Here is a 16,943-nt window from a genome sequence, read left to right as displayed (position 1 = left end):
TTGAGATCCCCATTTACACCTAAGCCAGCCGTAACTCATCTTCCATCTTTATACAGTCCCAGTGTTTTACTTGATGATTGTAATCACCATTTAGAATTATAACTTTATATTTACTACAACTAAGTTTACCACTGCATCATTTATGTATTTACTGTTCATAAGTTAAATATTATATTAAAACAAGAAGTATTGTGAATGAGAGTTACTTTTTATACCTCTTTTTCATATTTTCAGAAGCAACTATTTCAACTATTTATACCATACTTATTAGTGTAAAATCCTGGCAGGTCAGAATGCAGTTACATGCGTAACTATGCTGTCTCTTCTCGCGGAGGTCACTGCAGATAAGACAGACTTGCTGTAATGGTGCTATCATTAAATTAATTACGGTCACAAACATGGTAACAGGTGTGCAATTCACTCCTTATACATCTCGCTTGTGATAAGTGGCTTCTGAACACAGTTAAAGAATTTAATTTCCTAATCTGGTTCCTTCCTGTATTTTATAGCTCCAGTCCCCACAGAGCATCACAGGTTTGTCATTCTGATACCATTGCTACAGAGAAGTAAGGTTTCCTTTCCTCTGAAAGGAAAAAAAAATAACGTGCTGCCAAGACTATTCTTGTTCAAAGCAGTATATACACTGATGAACACAGGTAAACATTCTTTTTCTACACTGATGGGGAAGAGAGGTGGTATACCCCATACAAACTGGAAAATGAACACTAAGGAGTACAATGCGCATACACACGGATGGGTAAGTCTGAAACCAGACCCAAGCTGCCTGCATGAAAACATGCGGATATCCCCAGGCTCCAAATTCGGTTTGCACTGTAGCTATGACATTTGCTGAGTCTTGGATCAATTTGATATACACAGTCTCTCTCACATTTGGAGATCATGCTTTAGCAGGAAATAAAGACACAAGTTGATCTGGAATATATGTTCCATGTTTTATCGGTCTGAATAGTCCAGGTCCACAAACTCAGCACTTTCCATGCCAGAAACATACCTGCAAGGCTGTGTATCTACACAAGGTATCCATAAACACAGCTATTTATCTGGTGTCTACGATACTTATCTCATAGTACAGCTTCTTTTGGTAAATAAGTTTATCTGGTCTGCCAGACCCTCAGAAACTGTGCTGAAGCTAAGATTCACCCACCACTGTTATGCAACTGCTAAAAACAAAACCTAAAGATTGATACCACATAATTAAACACTTTCCAGGAAAGGATCAATGTGTTTTGACCACAAAACACTATAATTTCAAACTGTTTAATTTGACATTGAGGATGTCAAAAGTAACTGAAGTGTGTAACAGGGGGCTTTAAAAATCAAAACACTAGCGCTGTACTCCTGAAATACAAACAGCACTGAAATTTTAGAGCAGATAACAGGAATCAAAAGAACTAGCGTGTATTTAGTTTTTTTTTTAAATAAAAATTTATTAAGATTATGACATTCCTTAAAGCAGCACGTGAAATATTTTCTACATATGGGAAGAAGAAAGATCAGCTCTAACAGTGAATGAGGCAAATTTGCAGATTCTCTTGATGTATCATTTTCATTACCAGTGGGGGCACAGAAGTGCTGCACTATCTGCAAAGAACACTGCACTTGACATTGCAACAAAGCAGAGCCTCTTAGTCCCCCTGCATATTACAGGTATGCTAACTACATATGCGGAGTCTGAGATTGTTTTTTGTTACAAAAATTAGATATTGTCCATATTTTAAAAGTGTAGGACTAGCTTTGTCAGTATTTCATTAACAAATTTTCAAGAGGTGAGATTTAAACCTCAATCTCCTAAGACTGCTTCTCCCCTGAAACTTGACAAAGAACGGGATCAACTCAGAGCAGAATGCCCTATATCCCACTGCAGCGTAAATTGAGGGTGTTTTGTACAGTGTTCTGCACCACATGTGAGCCTCAAGTGTCTGCCTAGTAAAAGGAGGTCAAGGAGCAAAAGGCATGTGTTACAGTCAACGTTTGTACTTCCTAGCTACAAAAACTAAGAATTACTGATCATTCTAAAACATTCCTGAAAGATGGCCAGAAAGAAGAGCAGCATTTTTTATGATCCTTTCCTAGAACAAATTTCCAGTGGTAACTGAGCACTGGCACTTCTATGAGATTATGAGAGGCAAACTCACTGAAGGAAGATTGTGGTTTTGCAAGAGATATAAAAGAGACAGTACCTATACTTTTAGGGGGTTCTGATCACCCAAAATAAGTATTTCAAATTCTTCACACTTTGAACCAATTACTGACAGTGTTCCCAGGTCTTAATCTGCGGAGTCCTGACTGGTGGTTCATAACAAGTTGTCTGATCTTCACAGTCACTCTTTGTATGGAGAGCTGCTGAAACGCACCAAAGGCTACTTTACCAAATAACGGACTAGATTACACTAGGCCTCTTTTTGGATCTAGGCTAATGCTAAAAGGCTACAAGCTCCAAAAACTAAATCCCGTCATTTCCTTTAGAAACGTCAGACTCCTTGGCTGAATTCCTGGATCAAATAAGTTGCAGTCTCAGCTAGGAGACTATAAATGCTATAAATGAGGCCAACACAAATAATCTTTTCTAGTCTATGACGGATGCACCGCATTCACTGTCCATGCAGTAATGACGTTTGACAAGCTCGTCATTTATTAAACCATTGCCGTGCATGCAACAAGCATCAGGGGGTTGTTTCACAGTACGGTAAACTGACCTTTTCACTGGATGCTGCCAGAAGTGATGGCCCCAATTCCTGCACTGCCTTTACCACATCTTTCCTTCTCACTAGTAATTGCAGTAGATCTGAATCTGCATCTGACAGCAGAAAGCCATGGCGATACAAAACTATTCGCTTTGGGGGTTATTGGTTGCTGGCTTTCCTTTCCTTGTAGATAGATGGTCTTCCTTTTGGAAAGGTTTTACTTTTTTCCTTATTATATGTATAAAAATAACCAGCTATCCATGTAGGGTCAGTCATGAACTTATACCAGCGCTAGCACAAGGAAAGCAACTGGACAGCTTTTAAAGCAGCTGGCAGTTCATGGGTTTATCTGTTCTTACCCTTAACACTAACAGGAGTTATACAGTTAAGCAGAATATTTTTCTGCCATAAGTGCAATTGATCCAGTCCCAAAGGAAGTAATTTCAGGCAAGCCTTCTTGTCTAATATGCTATTAAAGCAGCTTCTAATGTGTCAGTACAACACCATAGTAGGGGGGAAGGAGGGGGAGAGGAATTAATAAAATAGAAATCACTACTAATAATTTACCCACATGGATATTAAAATAATTAAACAGACCTTGCAAATATATTTCTGTATTAACAAAGTGGTTTTAGAGATAATTCTGTAATTTTTTTAAAAATTTTATTTTAATTTTAGGGGGCAGAATAGATTGCATGTTCACTGATGTGAAACTGAACTTAAAATAATGATGCCCTCTGAAAATTTAACAAGCTATTAGAAGAAGTCAAGTACTGTCACATCAATTTGAGCACTCAATTGTGCATTATGTTTTAAAATTGCATCCATTTATCTTAAAAGGGATGTGAAAGATAGTTCAGTTGTTTTCCCTGCAAAAGATGGTCAGCTCTTTCCAGGCTCTCTGGTGCTTGCAAGCCATTCACCAACCGTGACCTGAGGCTCCCACTTTGACATAAAATGACCACTACTATGTTTAATAGCAGCTACCTTCCATTAGCACATTCCTCCAAAACTACATGCTGTCTAGCTGCATACCTACCACAGTTCATAACCTCTTTTCAAAATTAAGAACGGCAGTGTATACAGAGAGCTTTATGCACAGAACAAATTGCCCTTCTTGCTATACCAACTCTTGCAGGAAGGCCCTTTGAACTTGTCAAATTCACAGCCGTTTTCGACACCAAGCATTAACATACTAAGTATCACTAGAAAAATGCCTTCCTGCTTGTATTTTACACAAAGTTATTTGAAAACTTAAATGAGCAGCAATAACTTTAAATCCCCACTGAGTATGGATTATTTACATGACAGACTGGAATTTCAAGACGTTCTAGAGATTTACCTTTGTTCATCCAAGCTGCAATATCCTAAAGTCCAAGGTAACTTTAAAGCATTTTTTTTTTAAATATACTTCCAGAGATATGACAATGTTTCTTCAAGAAGCCTTTAATACAGAAATATTTGTAATGTTGATTGAAAACGGACACTGGAGCACAGTACTAAGCTGCAGAACTCATGTGTTTAGTAACAAGAAAGTAGTTTAATCAGAAAAGAGTGCTGTCTGCAACTACAAAGCGCCACCTTCTTCACATGAAAGACTAAGTTTTTGAAAATTAATAGACTTCAGTCACATAATTCAGACAGCTACAGACAGATCTTGTCTCCAACATTCTCTTAATGAAATCATCAAAAAGTATCTATTTTATAACTATGCCATAAAGGCATTCAACTGCAAATTCACTAATCAGAAAGATAATTCTACTAAAAGAAAAATTGACTCCCACTAATTAAATAGCTAGCAAGAACTGTATTATGAGGTACTTGTATTCTGATTTCCAAATTGCAGGTCATTATTGAAGTGATGGCTACTAAAATGCAGCAGTGGCTCACTAACCCAGTCAGCACTGCATAGGTTCTGACCTAAACAACATTTTCTAGTGCATGAATAAGTACAATTAAAAATCTCAAGCAAAATTTTAAGGTTTAGTAGAAATTTATCAGAGTGCTGTATTTGAAAAAGCATGTATCAAAATAACTTTGTTTTAAAAAAGTTAAGGAATTTAAACAGTTCCAAGATATTCCTGGAAGAGAATCAAACTAGAAGAACCGTAAGATATTAATTGATAAATTGTGTGGGAGGTGACCGCGCATGCACACACATGTATTGTGGTAGGTTATTCATGGGGTAGGTTATTCAACAGGTAAAGACGTAGTTACATGCTTACAGAATATACGTTTACTTCCACTCATTTTGTAAAGGTTAAAAGAGGACTATGCTTTGTGGACCTGAGCCTTGTCATTGAAGTCATGGCATTTCATGTAATCTTTCTTATGTATAGCCAGAGGAGAAAACCAGTACACTTTTAGACTCAAAGTTATACCACTGTGTATGAAGCAGCTTGCGTAAACAGTGTTGAGTATTTAGACTAGGAAAAGAAAGACCTTGTTTTAAAGTTGTGCCAAAGTACACTAAAAAGGCTTACCATGCAAGCTTCTCTGGCCTGATGAACTGATGGGTCTTTTTCTAGGACTGTTTTATAATCCTCCAGAGCTTCATCTAGTTTTTCTGTTTTTTCATATAGTTCTGCTCTCCTCAGCAAAGCTCTAATATAGTTAGGATCTAATTCCACTGCTGGAAAACAAGAACAAAACAGTATTTTTCTTCAAACATTTCTATACCCCTTAGAATGAATTCTTAAGCCTGTATTAAAGTCTTAATGTTAATAGATGTTTTATAATGCAGCTTAGAATCAGAGTCACGGTTTAAGAGATAAATCATAATTTAGGGAGGCACCCTTTACACCCACCTATGAAGGTCTAATGCAATTGACCGTAGATCATAGACATTACATGAAATATCACTATATAGAAGTAAGCTCTATTTGTGCATTAGAAATCATGTGGCAATTCAGAAACATGAAGAATCCATAACATTTTTCAGTTTTTGCATATATAATAAGTCTGCATTATTAGATTACACCTAAAGTTAAATGTACCTAAAGATATACATAGCAGGGAAACTAAGCATTTCCTTGGTTATCTCAGTGCAAATTGAGAAAATCCAGAACAACTACTGGTGTTCTTCTGAATCTCTCTAAAAAAAAAAAACAACAAACAGTTAAAAGTGGGTTGGGAAGCCACAAAAGGTTATACTAGCTCTAAAAGTCACCATAGAGGCATTCAGACTGAATTTAATCTTTTCTTCTCCTTATTCCCTTGGCAGCTGTGAGCATGTTTACTGGTGCAGTTAGGATTGAATGCTGAACTTAACAATAGCCTGTGCATGGTAATTTCTTCATCCACTTTTCATCATAGGAAAAGGAAGTACAAAAACCTGCCCATTTTTTAATTGCTAACCCATTAAAATTGTTCTCAGGACAACTAAACCCCAGATTAGGTAAATATTCTAGTTTATTTATTCTGGAAGGACAAAGACAACACTATGATCAGCAAGTTGCAGGTTAATGTGAATTGCTTGGCTGTGCGCTAGGTGTTGCATTGCAGTTTGTAAAAAAAAAAAAAAAAAAAAAAAAATCCCTGGGCAGCATCAAGCGATGGTTAGTTTAAGTCTTATTGCAGCAAAACAGACCTGTTCCCTTTTAGCCACCAAGAAATTACCAGAAATGTTTTTCAAAATGCACCACTACCAAAACAAGGCAAAACCCCCCAGTAACAGAGGTCAGCTAGATTTTGTTACCTTCAAGATTCCTTTTAGGACATACAAACTGAAGTTTACTGTACAAGCACCACTGGCACTCAGCCATTGCATTAGTTTTTTGGTTGGTAATTTGGACATTTTTCCCCAGCTGTCATGGGGAGTTTAAAAAATATTTGAGCATGGGTGAGTGGATAGAAGCAATAAAGCAATACATAGCTGAAATGATTTCACTAGAAATTACAAAGATAAAACTATGCGGGACAAAAACAAGAGAGCATAATCCCTTGTGACCAAGCAAGAGCCTTGCATAACAGGGACTTGATAGTGCTTTTAATTTTGTGAGGCCCCACGCTTTGGAATCTCAAATTAAACCAAAATTTGGTGTGAATAGCAGGTGGAAGTACGTTTAAAATAGTAGGTATAAGGAAACAGCTTCCATAAAATACTTCATTTTTTTGGAGAAAGTACGTACAGCAGTCTTATTGCCACAGGAGAACAGGAAGTAAATTATTACAGGCAGTAAGTTCAACAGACATTTTACAAAATAAATAGTTTTAGATTCAGGTGTCTTTCACTATAGCCTTTCCATAAATTCTTTATATAGAAATGCCCCAAATTACAGCTCTGTGGTAAAGCACTAACTGGCTTAATTTATCCACAAAAGATCTGGCACAGGAAACAAAAGTCATACCTTTGCTGCAGTCACTTAGGGCAGCTTCTGTCTTGTCCTAGAACACAGAACAGTTTTGTTATATGTATGTCATGTTTCTTGGGAAACAGCTTGCTTACAATTGCAAGCAAAAAGGTTTGTCTGGCATTCCAAGGAACGGGGATGTTCACGTAATCAAGGCTTTTCATACCATTGCTTCTGATTTAAAGCCCTTTACCAGTGATTAGCTTCCTCTCTCTGAAGGCTGCCAGTGTTCAGATTGCACGGCTGCCCCACTAATCAGCCTGCACTGCACAGCCGGCAGCAAGCGACTGTCAAAAGGCTGAGTCACATATGCAGGCCTTGGCTTAACCGAGCTACAGCTTTCCTACATTTGTCAATTAATTAAGGGGTTGGAATAGACAGTTCCCAGGACTCCCAGATAAATTCCTGTCTGTAAGAGCAAAGACATCTGGAAAGCAGATACTGCCTTTAGTGCTAATATAGGCATTGTCCCTTGCAGAGGAAACTGAGACTGCCAGGAGCGGTAGGGACAAGGTTTTAGTGTGCCCAGACAACCACAGTTAGAGGATGAGAGTCAGGCAATCTGCTTATAATAATACAAAAAAAAGCAAGAATGCCAAGACAGAGATCCTGTTTTTATCTAAAGTAAAAAGGGCTTCAAGAAAAAAAAAAAAAATCAAGAAAAAGGCTGTTCTGTGTCTGTATCGTTGATTGACGCAGTAGTATTCATAAGGGTAGATTCTGCGTTTCTATACCCCAGGAACTATTTTCTTCTCCATTAAGCAGAAGCTGCCTCACAGAAGAATGCCTAACAAGCTTTTACAGTAGTGCAAAGCAAATGGGTGATACAAGTATAGAAGAAAAAATACTTAATGGGGGAAGTTATTAATAACGTGAACCTACTTTCAGCATAAGGTATGGGTCTGTGAGGTTCTATTATCTATACAGGTGATACAGTAGTTTGTGCAGTTTTTATTATCCTGCACTCAGCTGGGAAATATTGGATTAGTTCCCTAGCTAACATCTGGATTATGAGGAGCTTTTTCAGGTTACAGCTTTCATATTTGAAAGGTTCCAACATCTGCTATTACAGAATTCCATTTTTACCTTGCCTGTTTAATTTAGTATCCCAAGAGTGAATTCTAGCTGAGCAAGACTTTATTTATACCTAGATATGGCTGCACAGTACACTTACAGCCAGAGCTGCATCAATACTGGAGGAAAACCACAAGGAAGTTCACTTTGCAGGAGGATAAAGTAAGGATAGGAGTTACTATGCTATTTTTCCAAAAATAGGGAGTAATTTTGCTCTTCAATTCTTATTTTCACTTATTTAGAAAGAAGAGGTAATTTAGCACCATGTTTATAGCCTGAAGAGACAGTTTTGAAAGTATGATAATAAGCATGATAGAAAAGCCATACAAGTGTCTCAGACAACTAAATTTAGACAGTCAATGCCTGTGAGCCATGAAAGTATTACTGAATGCTTGTTGATAGGTCCTCCTAGCTCCTGCTGTTGTCAACAAGTAGAATGTGTGAGGTATATGAAATACACATACTAGCTGTATACTAGTATGACTGTATGAGATCAAACAGGCATAAAGGTTCTCCTCTCACTCTTGTTACATGGCAGTCCGACAACTTATTTGTAAAGATGAGATCCTCAATTCTTTAAAATCAATTATTAGCTTATAAGTTAAATTGTTGGCTTTCTATTGTGCTTACAGTACATTTCAGATTCTGGTAACATGTGGGTGTCTGTCCCTGGACACGGAATAGAATATAGATAAGACACCTGTAGCCATTCTCTCAAGACAGTGCCCTATTACATAGGGTCCATGCTGCTACATAGCAACTGTGAAGGAAGCACGCTAACTGAATTAATAGAGTCATAGGAAGCCCTACTTATGCCTGAAAGCATCTGAACCCATTATTTGAAGACAAGTCTGACCATCCAGGTTTTAAAAACCTGGATAAAAAATCTGATCTAAAAACAAATACTACCTAGTAACACTTCTAGACAATCTAATACAGTGGTCTGTATACATTAAACATGCTTGAACACATCTGTTCCACACGAACTTTGAATTTATTTGAAAGGAAATGAAAAAGCAATCAGTGTTTTAAATATAAAGCAGCAAAGCAACTTTGAACAGCTGCTCCAACTGCTGCTTTTGGTTTTGAATTAATCCTCAGTAAAATCAAGTATACCAGCATTTCTACTGGGAGGACAAGAGAATGTACAAGCAACAAGCAACTCCTTTCCCCTCCTTTATGCATCCCTAATGACTTCATAATTTCATTTGACACATAAACAATACTTGTCATTTCATAAAATGAAGATATTCACCTGCTTCATTTTTGCAGCAGCTCTGTTTGAAAACAAAACAGCCCTATCTTTCTGGAAGCAGGCTGGACAAATCTGCAGAGCCTTCGTATATGAGTCTTCTGCCTCTCCATAGTCTGCAGATGCAACACGGAAAAGAAACAACAAAAAACCACAGATTATTTATTTCAAATGCCAGTATGGTTAATGAATCATATGGCTAGAATTTCTTTGGAAACTTTTCTCAATATATGATGTGGTATTTAAACCAGTGGTCAGAATTAATAGCTGCTTTCTGACGAAATACACTACTGACTACTACTTGTATCAATGACAACCAATTATTTTTTAAATCAGCACCCTGATAGGAGCAGAAAAGTTGTCCTGTGCTTAGCGTAACTACTGCAGCATGCCGTGCATTTAATTCTGACCCCCAAAACTGTTTCATCCTTTGTGTTCAGAGGGTACCACCATTCTTAGGGGTTGAATCTTTTCAGTTGAAATGTATCCTTGATCTGAAAGGAAATACGTGCTGGGACGTGTTATTGCAGAAATACCTGCTCACAGCAGCTAGGGAAGTATCTCATTTGTCAGAGTATCTTTAACCACTGACTTAAAGGTCAGTCACCACAAACCTATCAATTGGCACCTGAAGGTCGTCCACCTTCATGTCTGATCTAAAACAGACCAATGATAAAGCACATGAGATTATTAAGTTGTTTTCCAATAATGGTAGAGTCAAAGAATGAAAAGGCCCCATATTGACCCTGAACAATGCCCTGCCAGCTGACAAATGCTTTCACCTCAAAGCAGAGCAATTCTTTCTGCATGTTAGCTAGTGACCATACAGGTGCTTAAAAGGTTGTTTGTTTCTGGTCAGTAAGCAATTTGACAGGCATCAGCAGCACAGGCACACTGAACACATCTGCCAAAGAATTTGTCAGGAGAAGGCTATGGATGAGTTCTCAAAAGAAGACTGAGACAATATTACAGGCTTGCTACTTCCATAGTCCCAGAAGCTCCTTCCTGCCTGCTCTGACACTTGCCTGAATTGGTAAACCATTCCCCAGCAATCCTGCTCTCTTAGAGACCTCCAGCAGGAAGACCACTGTCTGGTTATCAGGATATGCTTCTGGGAAGCAGAAGTTACTTATTTGTGCAACCCTCTTGACTGAGGGAAGCATTAATGTACATTTCCTTGTTTCTCTGAAAATTCTCTAACCATCAGAGCATTACATGCATGGTAGGTGTCAAAATCCTTTCTCCCTTCATGTGCTTTAACTAAGATCATTGGTATTGTTATTTACTGCAGAACTGTTGTTACAGATTCACTATGTTTACAACATATCCAGTTCCAGTGTAAGCTACAAGTTTTCACACCTCTAGATTTTTTTAAAAATATGTATCTATATATTGATCTATATATCTATGCCTATGTGTGTACACCTCTAAATATATAAAGATATACACACATATATGCATAGAGATGCTCGCATGTATATACACACACACAACAGAAAACGACTTGAGAAATAGAAGAGCAAGGACAGGTCTCCAAAGTGCAACGCAAAGCCAGAGGATCTTGTAATATTTCCTAATTCCTCTTCTTTTCAACCACGTGAATCATGCCATGCACCACCAAGTGTGTGCAGACTCAGGGATGAGGGAAGGGATGACATGCAGGTACTTCTGCTTTAATCTGTAATATATAGTGTGTATATATAGAGATGTACACACATACAATGTACAAAGAAAGAAAAGGGTCAGTGGATACAAAGAAACATACAAAGGTACAAAGCTATGAGAGTTATCGAGCCACTGAGCCTCCATCAATTCTAAGCAATTGCATTAGCAGAACTCAATCTGGTGGAAGCCTTTTTTGATTAGAAGAAAAAACCCTGGCACTTGGAAGGCAGTCAATCGTGTATCATGTTCTTGGATTTAAACACAGCTTTCATGAGAAACCTACTTCAGCAATCCAAGTTGTTGTGATTTAAACTCAACTCTTAAGGAAGTCTCTTTCTGTTCCCTAGAGCTGGGTGAAAAAAATGATATGGATGGTAACTTTGAACAATGATAGCTGCGAGATCTTCCTGTGGGTTTTCTGCAATATCACCATAATGGTGAAGTATTAATTTGAGATTCTCTAACTTGCACACGATATTAAAAGATTATGAACACACCTCCTTTCTTGAACTGCTCATTTCCTTTCTCCTTCAGTGTCGTGCTCTCCTTTCTTCTTTTCTATAAAAGAAGAGACAATGTCTCAAAGTATTTAATTGAAGTGAACAAGTAGGTCAGCTGTAGTTCCAAATAAGCTATGAATGGAAATCAGAATAGAATATAACCTGAAAAATTTAAACTAGTACCAAGATCGCTTACTTACATTTACTGTGGCATGATATGCTTTACAGATCCATAAAACACTGGAGTATACCAATGAGGCAGTTAAAAAGCTCTAGTTCATTAACAACACTATGCACAAAGAGCATTCATAGTGAATTATATGGTTTAAACTAGTATGCTAGCTTTTAGCCGTTTGCTTGCTTCTTAATTCCTTTCCAATTCAACTGAATTCAGTGTAGCTCAACTGTGTAGCATGCATTTTAGATGTAAAGTCTCAAAAAACTTTTGTTTGAAATAATTCTACCTCAGAAATTCAGTTACCTCCAGAGACGTACAACGCATGTTGAGCTTACTGAATTAGAAGCAGGTCCATGGATAACAGTGCCCTGAAAGATTTCTTATGCAGAGTGAATAAGCCATCAGAGCCTGAGACAGGAAGATTGTTCTGCTACACAGTGAGAATTGCACATGCTAAGCAGAGTTGTGTTCTCATTCATGAATATCTTAAGCATACACTTGGCACAAGCAAAGTTGACATGAATGCTCTTAGCCTCTGACACTGAAAATATAGGATGTCATAAAGCCATCTCTTACAAAGGAAGTCTTCCCCATGCAGACACCTCACAGAAGTAAAAGCAAAGCACTGTAAGTAAGACAATATCAACAAGCAGCAACACTCACGTTCATGAATCATTTCTATGGTTAAAAAACCTAATTTGACTGCTGACTTTGCCCCCAAAACATGCATGCACAAAGGACTTGAAGGTGGCTATAAATTACAGATCACTGAGCAATTAAAAAGCCAACACTAGGAAAAGGAACAGTTTCCTTTCCTGCAGATTCTGTAAATCAAGGATTAATGCAATTATCAATATCGCACAGAACATCTCCTTGGAAACAGCTAAATATAGCATTGTGGAGCACTGCACCATCTCACAGCTATGCCAAGTAACTGACAAACAATACAAAATCAGAGGTTCTTTCCTCTTACTTTTATTGCTTTTGGAAAGTAATTCACTTGACCACTGTTACCATCTTCATAACAGATCACAGTGCTCCAAAAGCTAGGCTTGAGAGAAGTGGCATTCGGTGGTCGCACACACAACTACACACTAAAATCTCATCTGACGTGATTACATCAGTATTTTTTCCCCATCTCCTATTAAAACACTCTCTAATACTCATTGCTCCTCACATTAAAAAAAACACATGGTGGACAAAACACACATCACTACTTAGAAATCTACTTTCCTCCTGGGTGCAATGCCAGACTGACATTGGTCCTTCCACAATGTCACTTGCACCAGCACACACGAGCCAGTCAGTGCTTTCTGACTGAGAGCCTAAGAATGACTTTGAGCACTTACAGCACCAACTGTGTTAAAAGCACACATTCTTTGTATATACGTGGAATTTGGCTGCTCAGCACAGGGAATACATAGCTACATTTGAAAGCTGCACCCAAGCTTGGGAAATTCTCGACAGAACCACTCCAGCAAGGTCACTGCTACGCACTCATTTGTCTCTCCACAGAAATTCATTTTTAAAACATTCTGAATGCACATTGAGTGGAAATTTGCACAACAGAGGTCATTTTCACACCAGTGAACAGCACAGAGCAGCTTTGGAGATGATCTTACTGGAAAAGCTGAGAGATCTACAGAGACAATCCTCATCCAAGATAAGAAACGCTTGAAACACCAGCCCTACTGACTTAATTGCTCATGACCTATTTAGAACTGGCCTTTAAGTGCTGTTAACTGATTCACTGTTGCATAACGTTGGGTTGCGTGCAATGTAACAAAGGATTTTTTCCTATGAGAACTACGGCATGGTTGTGGTACTCCTGATACAGAAATCCTAAAAATCAAGGGATACTGGATGAAAAGCTTTAGCTGCATTATCACTTGGATAATTATCAGTTGGACTTGATGATCCTTATGGGTCCCTTCCAACTCAGGATATTATATGATTCTATGACTTTCATTTTACTAAAAATACTACAAAAGAGTTCATGTTTATCCCAGTCAAGTATTAAATACTAAGAACTGCTTTGAAGCAAGGAGGCTTCAAGAGACTAAGCTTAAAAAAAAAAGGAATTAAAAAAGAGCTTTGAATCATGGGATTCCTTCTCAGACCGTCAAGAAGACGGTGAGCTAGAGTCTCAACGGCACAGATGACCAAGGTATGGCCACATTTGCTGGGGAAACATAGGCAAACAGAGGAGTTTAAGGGCTGTCACACTGGGAAGCCGATTCATTCAACTCTCCTCACCCGAAAGCCTCTTCTTTGATATCTCCTCTTGCTCGCAAATCCAGCTTCACAAACTGGAAGGGCAGGGGACCATTAGCCACAGAACTGTTACAGCCATACAAATGTCAGCAAGTGTCTCAGTCACTTTGACAATTTGCCCAGAAAAGGTGTTGTCTAAGCGTGTCTCAGCAGCTCTGGCAAGAAAACCTTATATGGCTTTGCAGCTTACTCAGCTCCCTGGAAAGCAGCTATGCAAGCAATGCAGTCCTGCTTCAAAACCAGCATTTCTGCTGCAGCTTCACCAACATCTTCATATTCCTGTATTACATATTTCAGGCTGTCACTTAACTTCCAGACTGTACAAGTTTCCATTGTGTTTTCAAAAAAGGTGAAGTCTGCAGAGTACCTCATGCATCATTCTGTGTTTGCACTGGGAGCATGACCATTGGCAATATGTAGAAGCTGACTATCATCCCCTAAAAGGAAATGCACAGGATGTCAAAGCATACATGTTAAAAGTCACAGCCTAAATGCACCAGCCTCTAAAGCACACAATGTGTTTGTGAGAGAAATACATAATGTGTTCGTGCATATGTATGCATTTCTTTAACAGAAAGTCACAATACAAAAGCAGCAGAAAGATGACTACTCTGGATTAATTTACATTTAATTTGAATGGATTCTTGGAGTGTGTGCTGCTCAAATTAATGCTGTTAGAATCTTCTATTCAAATTCAGAATTAAAAGAAATAAAGCACCTTTAGAAAATATAGCCTCTTCGCTCAGTATGTTGCATTTCAAGCTTTGATGGACTGGTCATCAGTTTACTGTGATCATATCAGCCCAGAGAGGAAAAAATTGCAAGTGACTTGTCCTTGGGACAAATTTTGCACGATGTCATTTCAGTGTCCCCACCCACTCATTTTTCAGCAAAAGATTTAAGTAGCTGCAGGGCAGGCTACCCGTTCCTTGGCGAGGGAAGTAGGTCAGACTGAACTCCTTGAATGCTCTGCCTCAGGAACAAGGATCTTGACCCACTACATTCCCATAGGCTGCTCACATACAAGCACGGGGTCAGGCACAACTTCCCCAACTTACACTCCATTAAGATCCTCTGCCATTCAAAAGATGTGAAACCCTTTGGATTGCTTTTTGCAAATTTTAAGATGACAAATTCCAAGTGCCAGGCATTAATTTTTGATGTACATTTTCTTTTTTAACCACAAGGAATAATAACTATTTAACTAAAAGCACAGTTCTTAAATGATCTGATTATAAAGGTTTACAGATTTGGACACTGAATTACGATCATACATATTCTGAAAAAATTAGGATCTTAACCTAAACACACCTGGCAAGCAAGAGGTGCAGAGAATTAAGGCCTGATCTGAAGTAATGAGAAAAGTACAACAATTCAAAAAAAAAAAAAAGAACAGGCCATCATCAAATACAGTCCTTTAGCTTCATCTCTGCCAAAAAGCTCACAGTTAAATAAATTAAAGCATTATTCAAGTATTAGGGAGAGAGCAACCTACACATTTTTGCTGTTTACTTTGGAAGGAACCAATATAACAACAGTGCAGGCAATGAAATCCCTAAATATAGCTGGTGAGAGTTGGAGGTTGAATACCCACAGTTTGTAATGCTTCCTAGCATGCTTCCTCTGGCTGTTCCTACGCATTTTATTTGATCAATTGATTTAACTTTGCAAGGGAACTGTTCCTGGCTCCAGTTCCATGAAGAGCAGCAAGCATACTCTTTCTCCTCTCCCAGGCTATTTATACAGGGTGACAATGCACATCTGCATCTCGTAAACCCTTATGTATGGGCATCCAGCAGAGGTCATTTAAAATTACTGGGGTTCAAAGGGTCTGTGGAAGCAAGCGATTTAAACAGATAAGTAATATTTCTTTCAGCTTCAAATACCACTTCTAGTTGTAAGCCATCTGTTAGCAGTCATCTGCTTCCCCCTGCAGTTTTGTGAAGCTACTGCTGTATCATGTTCATTTAAGGAACTTCAATTTAAGGTTGTAGTCACTTTTTTTTTTTCAAAACTGGTTGGGATTGTCACTTGAAAACTGCCAAATCTGTCCTCTCCACTCAAGAGGTAGAGTAATTGGTATTGCTTCACTGCCCAATTCCTGCTCATTGTAACTTCATGGTAAAGATGGATTTAGTCTTTCTGTTGCCAATCACTACCTTCTGAAACTGTAAGCAGCACTTACAGAAACAATAGGGCACATCCACCAGCAGCAGTCACTTTAAATTAGCATGCCAGACCGAAACCTGTGCCTATTCCTGAGTGCCAGCCTGTCATTCCTGCTCCCGAGGCAACAGCCTCCGGCAGAGAAGTGAAGCTGACCACTTAATCCATCACCACAGTCAAAACCTTTAGTCATGCACAAGCCTGTTTTCTAAACCAAAGGTCTCAGTTCAACAGCATCAGCAACTTCCAGAGAAATGCAAAATGGAATATAAGCATAAAAACAGCAGCACTGCAAGAAATCCAAAGGTATAATTTTTCACTCTATTAAATTGCCATCCAAAGACCTTTTTAAAGTTTATAAATGCAACTGAAACTATGAATCTCATAGGGAGACTATAACTGCAGACTTTATCCAGGTTCTTCTCACCAGCACTTGGAATTAACTACTCTAGCAGATACAGATAGACTTTTCAGATGTGCTTTAACTTAGAACAAAACATCCTGTTTTGTCTTCTATTTTTAAAACCATCAGACAGGACCGATTTAGTCCAGCAATCTATCTTTTACTCTGATTTGACCAAAGCAACAACATATCTAGTGTTACTGCTGTACTGTATACAGGACTCAGGTTACTAAAGTAGGTCATCTTAATAGGGGAATCACCTTTAATTGTATTTCCACACAATCGCATTGTGACCCCTTCAAAACCCAATTGTCTCGCAAGTTTTATTGCTATGAAAAATAATTTTGAATGCTGATTAGAAGTGTTAACAAGTG

At 38.3% G+C, this 16,943-nt stretch overlaps 1 protein-coding gene across 4 annotated transcripts in view; it reads right to left on the bottom strand.

Annotated features, from left to right (window-relative positions):
• The window catches only part of TTC1 (tetratricopeptide repeat domain 1), a 33,451-nt gene that overhangs the window by 9,349 nt on the left and 7,159 nt on the right, over positions 1–16,943 (bottom strand). For 3 of the 4 annotated variants that reach the window (XM_035338622.1, XM_035338621.1, XM_035338620.1), the window contains exons 3-6: positions 11,546–11,606; positions 9,387–9,499; positions 7,055–7,091; positions 5,189–5,337 (exon numbers count right to left, since the gene is read on the bottom strand). In XM_035338622.1, coding sequence (XP_035194513.1) covers positions 5,189–5,337; positions 7,055–7,091; positions 9,387–9,499; positions 11,546–11,606 — 360 coding nt within the window. The remainder of the gene's footprint in view (positions 1–5,188; positions 5,338–7,054; positions 7,092–9,386; positions 9,500–11,545; positions 11,607–16,943) is intronic. The other variant, XM_035338623.1, reaches the window with a different exon arrangement.

Source organism: Oxyura jamaicensis, chromosome 13, assembly GCF_011077185.1.
Source record: "Oxyura jamaicensis isolate SHBP4307 breed ruddy duck chromosome 13, BPBGC_Ojam_1.0, whole genome shotgun sequence".
Lineage (NCBI taxonomy): Eukaryota > Metazoa > Chordata > Aves > Anseriformes > Anatidae > Oxyura > Oxyura jamaicensis.
Note: the sequence above shows the minus strand (reverse complement) of the source record. Positions and strands in the feature narration are given on the sequence as shown.